The sequence below is a fragment of the Lagenorhynchus albirostris genome, chromosome 20 (genome assembly GCF_949774975.1).
Source record: "Lagenorhynchus albirostris chromosome 20, mLagAlb1.1, whole genome shotgun sequence".
Taxonomy (NCBI): domain Eukaryota; kingdom Metazoa; phylum Chordata; class Mammalia; order Artiodactyla; family Delphinidae; genus Lagenorhynchus; species Lagenorhynchus albirostris.
The window spans coordinates 32,949,751-32,962,748 of record NC_083114.1 but is presented as its reverse complement, the minus strand read 5'-3'; the positions used below and the strand labels follow the sequence as shown (position 1 = coordinate 32,962,748).

The following is a 12,998-nucleotide window of genomic DNA, read 5'->3' as shown; positions in this document are numbered from 1 at the left end:
TATGACAAACCCACAGCCAACATCATCCTCAATGGTGAAAAACTGAAAACATTTCCACTAAGATCAGGAACAAGACAAGGTTGTCCACTCTCACCACTATTATTCAACATAGTTGGAAATTTTAGCCACAGCAATCAGAAAAGAAAAAGAAATGAAAGGAATCCACATCAGAAAAGAAGAAGTAAAGCTGTCACTGTTTGCAGATGACATGATAATATACATAGAGAATCCTAAAGATGCTACCAGAAAACTACTACAGCTAATCAACGAATTTGGTAAAGTAGCAGGATACAAAATTAATGCACAGAAATCTCTTGCATTGCTATAATGATGAAAAATCTGAAAGAGAAATTAAGAAAACACTCCCATTTACCATTGCAACAAAAAGAATAAAATACCTAGGAATAAACCTACCTAAGGAGACAAAAGACCTGTATGCAGAAAACTATAAGACACTGATGAAAGAAATTAAAGATAATACAAACAGATGGAGAGATATACCATGTTCTTGGATTGGAAGAATCAACATTGTGAAAATGACTATACCACCCAAAGCAAACTACAGATTCAATGCAATCCCTATCAAACTACCAATGGCATTTATTACAGAACTACAACAAAAAATTTCACAATTTGTATGGAAACACAAAAGATTCCGAAGAGCCAAAGCAATCTTGAGACAGAAAAACGGAGCTGGAGGAATCAGGCTCCCGGACTCCTGACTATACTACAAAGCTACAGTAATCAAGACAGTATGGTACTGGAACAAAATCAGAAATATAGATCAATGGAACAGGATAGAAAGCCCTGCGATAAACCCACACACATATGGTCACCTTATTTTTGATAAAGGAGGCAAGAATATACAATGGAGAAAAGACAGCCTCTTCAATAAGTAGTGCTGGGAAAACTGGACACTACATGTAAAAGAATGAAATTAGAACACTCCCTAACACCATACACAAAAATAAACTCAAAATGGATTAAAGACCTAAATGTTAGGCCAGACACTATAAAGCTTTTAGAGGAAAACATAGGTAGAACACTCTATGACATAAATCACAGCAAGATCCTTTTTGACCCACCTCCTAGAGAAATGGAAATAAAAACAAAAATAAACAAGGAAACCATAAACAAGACGAAAGACAACCCTCAGAATGGGAGAAAATATTTGCAAATTAAGCAAGTGACAAAGGATTAATCTCCAAAACATACAAGCAATTCATGCAGCTCAATATCAAAAAAAGAAACAACCCATTCCAAAAATGGGCAGAAGACCTAAATAGACATTTCTCCAAAGAAGATATACAAATTGCCAACAAACACATGAAAGAATGCTCAACATCATTAATTATTAGAGAAATGCAAATCAAAACTACAATGAGATATCATCTCACACCGGTCAGAATGGCCATCATCAAAAAATCTACAAACAATAAATGCTGGAGAGGGTGTGGAGAAAAGAGAACCCTCTTGCACTGTTGGTGGGAATGTAAATTGATATAGCCACTATGGAAAACAGTATGGAGGTTCCTTAAAAAGCTAAAAATAGAACTACCATACGACCCAGCAATCCCACTACTGGGCATATACCCTGAGAAAACCATAATTCAGAAAGAGACATGGACCACAATGTTCATTGCAGCTCTATTTACAACAGCCAGGACAGGGAAGCAACCTAAGTGTCCATCGACAGATGAATGGATAAAGAAGATGTGGCACATATATATACAATGGAATATTACTCAACCATAAAGAAATGAAATTGAGTTATTTGTAGTGAGGTGGATGGACCTAGAGTCTGTCATACAGAATGAAGTAAGTCAGAAAGAGAAAAACAAATACCATATGCCAACACATATATATGAAACCTAAAAAACAAACAAACAAAAAGGTTCTGATGAACCTAGGATCGGGACAGGAATAAAGACACAGATGTAGAGAATGGATTTGAGGACACAGGGAGGGGCAAGGGTAAGCTGGGATGAAGTGAGAGAGTGGCATGGACGTATATACACTACCAAATGTAAAATAGATAGCTCTTGGGAACCAGCCGCATAGCACAGGGAGATCAGCTCGGTGCTTTGTGACCACCTAGAGGGGTGGGATAGGGAGGGTGGGAGGGAGATGCAAGAGGGAGGAGATATGGGGATATATGTATATATATATATATATATAGCTGATTCACTTTGTTATGAAGCAGAAACTAACACACCATTGTAAAGCAATTATACTCCAATAAAGACTTTTTAGAAAACTAAAAATTAAAAGAAAAAAAGTTCGCATGCCACAACTAAGGAGCCCACGAGCCCCCACTAAGGAACCAGCGAACCGCAACCAAGGAGCCCGCAAACCGCAACGAATGAGCCACCTGCCACAACTAAGACCTGGCGCAACCGAATAAATTAAATAAATAAATATTTTTAAAAGAAATCTACTACTCCTTGCATATAAGGTCATGTTTCTGTTTTCCTTCATATCTTCTACAGAGTGCTTTGTGGATTCATGTAATTTTAGTTTAGGCCAGTTTTTAACCCAATTTTAAATGTTTATATTCCTGGAACATTTAAATAGTTGCATAAATGTCATGAAACAACCATAATTTATCCTGTAAAAATACAATTTACCAGATTATTACTACTAGCTTTATTCTGTGAGCTTTCTCCTTTATTCAAAAGGCACTAAGTTGTCCCATTCATTCAGTCAACATTTTAATAAGCCCTACCAGGCACCTTCTAGACCCTAGAGCTCTCATTCTGAAGGATTTCAGAACTCAACATAAAGTAGAGGAGACAGCCAATTAAACCAGCAGCTATAATGCAGCAGAATAACTACTATAATAAAAGTATATTACAGCAGGAGAGAAAGTAGGAGCAATATCAGGGAAGGCTTCTAAAAGGACTTGATGCCTGCGTTTAGTTTTGATGGATGAGGATCTAGTAAGGCAGATAGTTCAGGGAGAAAGATGCATGTAAATTCATTGATGAGCATGTACTTCATGCCAGCCTCTATGTCAGCTTCTAGAAATGAAAATAATACATTGACGCTAATTCAAGATACTAGTAATCTTCTCAAGAATTTACTTCATAGAGAAAAGGCTTAAAATTTGGTCTTAAAAATGAGTTCACACTCAATTTTTTTTAATGAGTTCACTGTGCACAAAAAAGTAAATATTGCATGATTCTATTCATACGAGACTCAAAAATAAGCAAAACTAATCTACAGTGATAGAAGTCAAAACAATGGTTACCTCTGAAGGGCAGTATCAACTGGGAGAGGTTAGGAGGGAACCTACTGGGGCAGTGGGAATGTTCTTTATCTTGGTTTTGCATGGTGGTTACTTGGGTACATACCTAAAATTTCATCAAGCTGTACAGTGAGATTTTGTTGTATGTAAGTAATGAAGGGAGGCATTCCCAGATCTAGGAAGCAGCATTTTCAAAGGCACAGAGTATTCAGACAAGGACCAAATCACAGAAGCTACCAGGGCTTGCCATGCTAAAAAGACTGACTTCAAACCATGTGTACCTTCCACTGAAAGGCACTTGAGTAAAATGACCAGATGTACATTTCAGAAAGACTATTCCAGATGTATAATGGATTGGAGGGGTACGAGACTAATAGTCCAGGGGACAGATGAAGCCCTTTTCTAAAGCAATAACTTTAAAGGTGGAGAAGAAACAGAAGATAATAAGAAGGTAGCACCAAAAGGACACTGTGACTGATTAAATGTGAACAGAGGAAAGAAAGAGTCTCAACTGATGACTAGGTTTCTGGCTTGGGCCCGAAGTTGCATTTAGTTTTGGACTCTACTTAAATAATATAAGAAACATGCTCCACTCAAAATGGAACATTTTTCTATGAGATGTTATTCATTGCCAAGTGTTCATTCAGTTGATGTCCTATTTTCCTTTATTATTTAAATATATTTGCTTGGGACTTCCCTGGGTGGTGCAGTGGTTAGAAATCTGCCTGCCAATGCAGGGGACACGGGTTCGAGCACTGGTCCTGGAAGATCCCACATGCCGCGGCGCAACTAAGCCCGTGCGCCACAACTACTGAGCCTGCACTCTGAAGCCTAAGAGCCACAACTACTCAGGTCCATGCACCTAGAGCCCGTGCTCCGCAACGGGAGAGGCCAGCGCAATGAGAAGCCCGCACACTAGCCCCCACTCGCCACAACTAGAGAGGGCCCACGCGCAGCAACGAAGACCCAACACAGCTATAAATAAAAATTTTAAAAAATAAATATATTTGCTTGGCAATCATCTGTCAACTTCAATTTGAATCTCCATGGTACCAGCGATGTGACAATATAAAATGTTTCCACCATTAGGTAATTGCTCCTTACTACACCTCTAAGCCTACAAAGAATAAGCAATTTGTCCCTCCATAATCAGCTGTAAAGAAGTATTCTCAAGTCAGCATCTCTGACAAAATGAATAACTTCTGATCTATAAAATTCTATACAGTGAAGGATTTCATTTATAGATGCTTACATAAACTAAAGAATCTCTAAACCAAATTTATTAATCAAACAACTGTTCCAAACCCACCACAGCTTCCTACCACAGCTACTCACCAACAGATTCCAAAACCAACTTTAAAGCAGAGCCAAAAATGACATAATAACATGCCTAATACAACTAACTTTTTAAAAGCAAAAGATGCATTTAAATACATATATACTATAGATAAGAAAACATGAGTTTTAAGCCTCTGGGCACACACACATGAGCACACACACATATCCGAACCAATTTTCCTCTAAAAATTCAATCTGGTTTTTAGAAAAGATTGCTTTGATATGTAATTCACTCATTCAACAAATATGTATTGATTAGCTAATGTGTGACAGGCACTGTGCAAGTGCTAGGAATACAGCAGTGAGTAAGACACGCCCCCACCCTCATGGAGTTTTATACCCTAGTGGTATATGATCCTGAAAACTGTATTCTGGGGCAATGTCTTCCTCCTACCCCAGTCTCTAAGTGAACACTGCAGTGAATCTGCCCTGAGCCTTAAATTAAGATCCACATGACTGAAGATTAAGTATAAGGATTATTAAAAAGGAACTTCAAAATAATTAGTTGGTAAAAACATAGAAGGCCTCTCGGAAATTAAAAAGTAGAGATATAAGAATTATTTTTAAAAAAGCACCAGACTGGGGACTTCCCTGATGGTCCAGTGGTTAAGACTCTGTGCTTCCACTGCAGGGGGCACAGGTTCGATCCCTGTCCACTGCCCGGAGGGCGGGTTCGATCCCTGGTCAGGGAACCAAGATCCCGCAAGCTGCGCAGTGGTGTCCCACCAAAATGGAAGAGTAAATCAAGAAAGAGGAAACAAAGAATACAGACAACAGGATCCAACACAGGACAGCGAAGGAAATCCCCAGAATAATGGTGAGGAAGATCCCAGGATGGCAGCCATGCTTTAAGCACAAAGGCAAAAGGTACAGATTGGAGCAGGCCAGAAAGTTCCAGGAAAAGTTTTTTCTAATATGGTGAACTGAGTGAACACCTGATGTATATTAACATATGGAGTAGGGACTTCCCTGGTGGCGCAGTGGTTGAGAATCCACCTGCCAATGCAGGCGACACAGTTTCGATCCCTGGTCTGGGAAGATCTCACATGTCGCGGAGCAACTAAGCCCCTGAGCAACTAAGCCCCTGAACCACAACTGCTGAGCCCTCAACCTAGAGCCTGCGAGACACAACTACTGAGCCCGCGTGCCATAACCACTGAAGCCCGCGTGTCTAGAGCCCGTGCTCCTCAACAAGAGAAGCCACGACAATGAGAAGCCCACGCACAGCAACAAAGAATAGCCCCCGCTCGTCGCAACTAGAGAAAGCCCACGTGCAGCAACGAAGACCCAATGCAGCCAAAAATAAATAAAATAAATTTTTTAAAAAATAAAAAAATAAATCGCTTCAAAAAATCACTTCATGAGCAAAATTATTAAATATTATATATTACTGAAAGACATTCTTAAGAGTTCATAAACATAATACTTACCTCCATACTAGTCTCTCAATGACTACTCAGGACTTTACATTATTAGGTATGAACTTAAATATCTGAACTAAACAGACAAAATTACATATTACTTTTAAGGCTCCCAGGTTCTTAACTATGATTCAAAACCTTTAGCAATTTTTTTCAAAGATTTTTAAAGCTGATGAAAGGAAAAGAAATTCTGAGATGGATTGCTCAGTATACTCAATCCCTGTCAATACTCCACTCTTTACCCCCCAACCTCACAAACATTACGCAGTTCTCCAAATCTTCTCTCCATCATTTGTATATTCACCCAGTCATGCAATATTTGCTGAGCACAAAATACACCAGGCACTGAACCTATCTTGGCACTGGGGATTCAGCATCATGACTGATGATAAACATGATAATCACAAATTATGAACTATACAGAATAGTGCAATACTGACAGAAGACCACTTCACATAAGATGATAAGAAAAGGCCAAGCTGAGGCAACCAGAGTTAGGACTTCAGGTACGAAGAATGAGCCAAATATGTGAAAATTTGTAAACAGCCTTTCCCGACTGAGAGGAAAACAGCCCGAGAAGAAAGGAATGACAGGATCTGATTTGAATTTTAAGATTACACTGGCCGCTGTGTGAAACTGGGAAACCACTGCATGGTATCTTAGCAAGAGATGATGGCAGCTGGGACTAGAGTAGTAGCAGTGAAGATGAGAAGTCAACAGACTGGACTGGATACCAAACTACATGACTAGGCAACAGACTCAAAAAGGGGATAAGAGGTTAGGTCAGATAGTGAAAGAGAGGAACTAAGGATGTCTATAGATTTTTGGCTTTACCCACTGTGTTGGAATAGTGGTGCCATTTACTGTCACGGGAAAGACTAGGAGAGGCCTACCTTGATAGAAGGGCCTTTTCACAATGCAATCTCTATAAACTCTTTTACAAGTCATTAGGAAAAGGCAAGACACCACAGCAAACCTTGAAAGTTTTTTCTGCACGGGGTAAGATGCTAAGACATTCTAACTTTACAGAAATGAAGAGGAGAACTTCATTTTAGCAAAGATAGTATAGTAAAACCTCATTTTAGCATAGATTTGCTCTTAATGCAATCCAGTATCAAGGACTCCAACAACCATCAATTTTCCTGAACCTTGTTCACAAGATAGTGATGAACTTGGGATTCCTCTAAAGTAAAAAGAGCCTTATGTTAATATTAAATCCCTAATGAAAAGGGGTGACAAGGGAAAGCCTTTATCTTTGAACAGATGGGTCTTCTAACAGTCAGGTCTCTGACTATAACAGTAAATACCATAAAGCTAGTTTTATCAGGCTTTTGGGTCAGTAATTAACTATCCACCTCTGACCTCCAAGAGCTCTTTATTATTAGAAGAAAGGAAAGAGGCTGAGTGGGTGGCTCAATTTAAACATAAATATCATGAAGCCCAAAAGGTAAAAGCAGAAGCATAAACAAGCCCTGAAAAGAGAAGCAATGCTTTCTGGAAACAGTATGGAAAGAACTGTCATCAACAAGGACCTATTGTATAGCACAGGGAACTCTACTCAATATTCTGTAATAACCTTAATGGGAAAAGAATCTGAAAAAGAACAGATATATGTATATGTATAACTGAATCACTTTGCTGTACACCTGAAACTAACACATTGTAAATCAACTATACTCCAATAAAAAAATAAAAATTTTTTAATAATTTTTTTAAAAGTTTAAAGATATTTAAAAAAAAAACAACTGTCAGTCCCATCTTAGCCTTCTCAGTACTACTATCAAACCACCAACTTTTAATTTATAAATAAAAACCTCTTCACCTCTGCAGCTGTTTAACATTGGAGCTTCTAAACTCTCAGCATTAATCTCTAGTGCTCCAAAAACAGATTTTCTATAGCTACAGCAACAATAATAATCATTTCCCTAACTTTTCCTGGGACCTATCATAAAATCAAGTGCCAAAATTCTTCCCTGTCTCCTGAGAAAACACCTGGCTGTTGGTTGGTCACCACATTCCCAAGTCTAAGTGACTTACACATCTTTCTGGAAGGCAACCCTGAATGCTGTCACTGTGAAGTCTCACTAACCAAGCACAAAGACAAACAATGAACAACAAACAACAGCTGTCCAGTTTGGTAAATGGGGAGGCCATTAACCATCAAGTGATGTCACCTCATTCTGCTCATTCCCCCCCATATCCAGGGTTCATTGGTGTATTTATCTCCTCTTTGTCACTGACACTTCATATGGAGTGTCAAACTGGAGATTATGAAGAATAGAACCTTTGTAACTACTTAGGTGACTACATATAAGCAGACTAATTTAAAATTGCCCTGTTTTCCTCCTTTACATATAATAACAGCTGGCGAGGCATACTTGAAAAAGGCTTGACCCAAACCTACCATTCCACACTAATGCTAGAGCGTTCACTCGTAAATTTAGCAAATTTAGATGAAGGCAAATCAGTGCTTTAATAAAAGAGAATAGTGCATCCCAGAAGGTACCAACTGTGAAATTCAATTTCCATTTATACAATGATATTTTATACTAAACCAGCTAACATCACATCATAGGTAGTATAATACTAATGAAATTTTAATATTAATACTACAAAACATGGAGAATAAAATCTTGGTTGGGGAGTCAATGTTTTAGAGCATGTTAGGGTTGGTGGATAAGCAAAATGAAAAGTTCTGAAATCCTCAACTATTACATGCCTAATTATTCCACTAGCAAACACAACAACCTTTAAGTGACTAGGAAATTAAATTCTTTAATAAACAATTAATTGAGCACATACTATGAAATAAGTATGGTGATAGGGCACTTCCAGATCACCAAATACTCCCACACACACTCCGCATTCCTACAGTACTCCCTTCTATAGCACTGGAGCACTTAATATACTGCATGTTAATCATTTATAAATTAAATACATATATACTACATTTTGAAAATATTATGCCCATTAATCAAAAAAACACAAAAAAAGAATCTTAACATAGAAGTTCTAATATTTTATTCCCACTTGCCATGGACAGTCCTACACACACCTTACAATATATACTGTACACTTCAGTGGAGATCATCGACCCAGGCTATAGGAGAGGGGTCTTAGTCATCTCTGTTTCTTCAGTGTCTAAGTCATAGACAGCTCAGTAAAAATTTGCTAAATGTATGAGCAAACAGACACTTGAAAAAGTGAATCCACAACATAACTTTTTGACATCAGCCAGCTGCTTAGTCTAATACAAGTGCTAAATTCTACTTAAAGAAAGGGATTAGAAGAAATTTACCTACTGTATTTTATTACTACAATTTAAAAGCTAAGGACAATTTTAATTCAGCTAATTCTTAATTTAAAAAAAAAAGCCTTATAATTCTGTTTCCAGAATGATGCAAGGAAGGAAGAGAGGAGCAGGAAGAAAGAATTAAAGAACTGGAGAAGATTTTTTAAGGTTTCTTGAGAGTTCTGAAATGCTCTAAACTGCAATTCCTTTCATTCAATGTTTTTTTATTGCTATGTTCCAAGCACTTAGAATACATTTTTAGAAATACACAGCCACAAACTTAAGATGCAATAAGGAAATGAAGTAAAGAGATGAAGAACTTAGATGCTAAAATTCTCACTATCCATAAAGTACAGTAGTACTGTACTTTAGAAAATACATGCAATTGAACCAGAGTCAAGCCTTCAAAGGAAAGCTTGTGTTCTATTTAAGAAAGATAGATACAAGCCAAAAGTAAAAGCTACCACTAATACATCTCCCTTAAAGAAAAAAAAAAAGTTAAGGTATATTTTAAGGAAATTATTTTTATTAAACTGATATACAGTGTAGCTAAAATAGTATGCAAAACCAATCTTTCTAATTTCTAGAGCTTCTGAAATGTAAATGAGAAGTCACTAGCCTGCCCTTTCAGTAGGAGTTATCTGTCACATAACACTCCATTTCCAAGGCCCCATTTTGCAAGATAAACTGCTTGTAACTCCATATTTGTAGGTGGCAATACGTACTTGATATTTTTTTAATACTGTCTAATTGTGGTTAGGCATTTTAGTGCTCAGTACTTTTAAGTAGGTATTTCAGTATTTTTAAGTACTTTTAAGTACTTTTAAGTAGGTATTTCTTAAGCAGGTATTTAAGTAGGTATACTTCAGTACTTTTAAGTAGGTATTCCAAGCAAGTAGGTATTTCAGTAGTTTATCAAGCTTGCTTTTTACTTGTACAATGATTCATATAACACACAATGTGTATTTGTCCAATCCTTTGCTCCTTCCCATTCACCTTATACAATATAAGCAAGCAGCTAAGACTAAGGATGGAAGGTCCAGTACCTATTTACATTATTCACATGCCCCAAAAAAGTTCTCAAACTAGTTTCTAGCTCTATCAAAAGCTTTATTAATTCCTTCTATAACCTTACTAAAAAAAATTCTATATCAAAATCTGACATTTACTAGCGTAAACAGTATCATATTCAAAAGAACTACCCACTTTATAAAAGAAAAAGCTGCTGGTTTACATTTAGAAATGCTATGTTATCAACTTGCTTCTCTTTCTTGCCTTAGTTTTCCTCTGCAGCAAAAATGATAAAACAAATTCATTCAAACAACAGTTAAATAAGGTTTTAACAAATATTTTGCTACCTCTTCAAATATATGCTTTAAAATTCAACAAGCAGACACTTCCTAACAAATTGAACAAAGACCTTCGGTCAAATCACTTTAAAATACACCAACTATTAATTTCGTTTATATTTACAAAGGTAGAATATTAGTTTTATATGAAAGTAGGCAGGCTAGAGTTGGATAAAAGTTTAATTTCAGAATTCCTTAATGCCAGCTAAAACACCCTCAAACTTAAGAAACTAAACACTTCTAAACCTTGAAGCTGAAATCAGTTTGACTGATGTCCTCTTTCATGCCATGTAAGCCATTGTCTAATTGAGGCCAGACCTGTCAGGTTCAACAGCATCCCAGAAATGACTAGCCTTCTAGAGCTGGAAACACATCAAGAATTTGGAATATTTCTCATATTGAAGAAAGGAAAAAAGTTCAACTGAGATTGTCCCTAAGAACAATCAGCATTCTGTTCCACATGGAAAAAAAAAAAAAAGACCTAAAAAGCATATTTTTGTTATTCTGGTCAGTCCACAAGAATATATCAAAATTCTGTATCTATTTTCAGGTGATGGCCCACTGAACTTACCCCTTTCCTTCCTACACATGAACAAGAGTTCACTATTAAATTCTCATTTTGAATGCCTGTCTTGTAATCTAGATTTTTTATTTTATATCTTTAGCTACTAAAACCATCACCTGGAGCACGGCTGGTTTCTTGACTTAGAAACCTGTTACCAATAATGCCTAGCACCTAAGCTGCTTAATGTTTTTCACTTCTTACCAAGAAAATCCATTAAATGTCGAAAAGAAATAAATACAAGCGCGCGCGCACGCGCGCGCGCACACACACACACACACACACACAGAAATCCCAGTCATGAAAAATTAAGTCACATTCTGGCCATAAACCGTGCAATTGACACTTCGAGTTAGCGTGTGCCTTAGTGATCACGGACAGCGGTATCAGAGTAAGTGATAGGGGGTTGGAGGTGGTTGACAACATACAGTGCATCAGAGCCAATAAGCAGCAGGCTAGGACTGACAGCAAGGCCGGTCTCTAAAGGGAGCTATAACACAATATCAGAATGCTGGATTTCCGAATGCCATTTTATGGGGAAGGAGGGGATGAGAACTGGGGATCAAGTGCAATGAAAGGCTCTGACCAATGTTTGAGGCGATGAAACCGAAGACAAGGTCTTCTGGCAACACCAGCTGTCCAGTCTCATCTCACCTCAAACACAACTCAATTTCAGGTCGTTCTTATCAAAGTCAGCTGCTCAAAGGGTGAGGGGGTGGCAGGCAGGGGATGGTGACAGCCCCCAAGAGACTGCCAAAAGCCCTTGGAAAAGGCAGAGACACTACAATTGGAAGGGGCTTGAAGGGGCTTCTACTTCGCAAAAGGAGGGCTTTGCAGGCGCCTCCCCTCTCCCTTTCCAGCCGGGGTTGTTAGGTAGGAGGTTAGGATGTTGCTGGAGGGTTTATGAAGGAGTGATAGGAGAAAATGGCAGTAAAGGATGAGGGGGGCTGGAAGGGCTGGTGCCACCCAAGAAAAGGTGGGAGGAGGGACTTCCCTGGACACATCCAGGATAACAACGCCACCACAGAGCAAGGGCAGTGCCCTGCTAGCGCCTGACACCCCTCTCTCTGGGAAAGCTTCGCCCCCGTCCACACGATCCCAATCCCCAAACACTGCTCCCACCCGACCCTTCTCCCCCACGCTATCCCCATCGTGGCCTCCTTTCCCTTCCGCCTCAGGCCCCACGCCCTCAAGCTCCCCTCCCCTTCCCCGGTCACCCACCCTCAGGGCAGCCCGTCGCCGGCCTCCCCGGCAGCTCGCCCAGACCCCTCCCCCCTCACCTCTCCTCAGCGCCTCCTCGTAGCTGAGGAATCCGATCCGTGACTCCTTGGCGCCCATGCTCCCCTCATCCCCTCGGCTGGGGGTCGGAGCCCGATCTCGCCCCCACCCCCCTCCCGCCTTCTCCTCGGCGTCCCGGGCAGACGGTGTTGGCGTCCCCCGGCCTCCTCCTCCCCCCACACTAACAAGTGCGGCTTCTGCCCCGGCGGCTCCTCCCGGCCGCCGCCACCGCCTCCATGCCGAATCACGTGACCCGCTCCCACCCCGCCCCCTTCCCCTCCCTCTTACTCCGCCCTTCTCGTCTCTCCTCCCCTCCCTTTCCTTCCCTCCTCACGCCCTCTTCCCTCCCCCGCCTCCCGCCTGCCCCGCCGAGGGTCACCTGACCCAATGGCCGGGGATTGTTCCGGGTAATGGCCGCCAGGGACCACCCACCCCGCCCCGCCGCGCGCAGGGGCGTAGGGGCAGAGCCAGACCTCGCGCGTAACGCATCATCGCCACCTTCCGGCCAATC

At 39.9% G+C, this 12,998-nt stretch overlaps 1 protein-coding gene across 1 annotated transcript in view; it reads right to left on the bottom strand.

Moving 5' to 3' along the window:
• The window catches only part of USP32 (ubiquitin specific peptidase 32), a 202,086-nt gene extending 189,380 nt beyond the window's left edge, over window positions 1-12,706 (bottom strand). The window contains exon 1 of the mRNA XM_060133829.1: window positions 12,490-12,706. Within this exon, the coding sequence (XP_059989812.1) occupies window positions 12,490-12,547 (58 nt within the window). The 5' untranslated portion in view covers window positions 12,548-12,706. The remainder of the gene's footprint in view (window positions 1-12,489) is intronic.
• Between the last annotated feature and the right edge of the window lie 292 nt (window positions 12,707-12,998).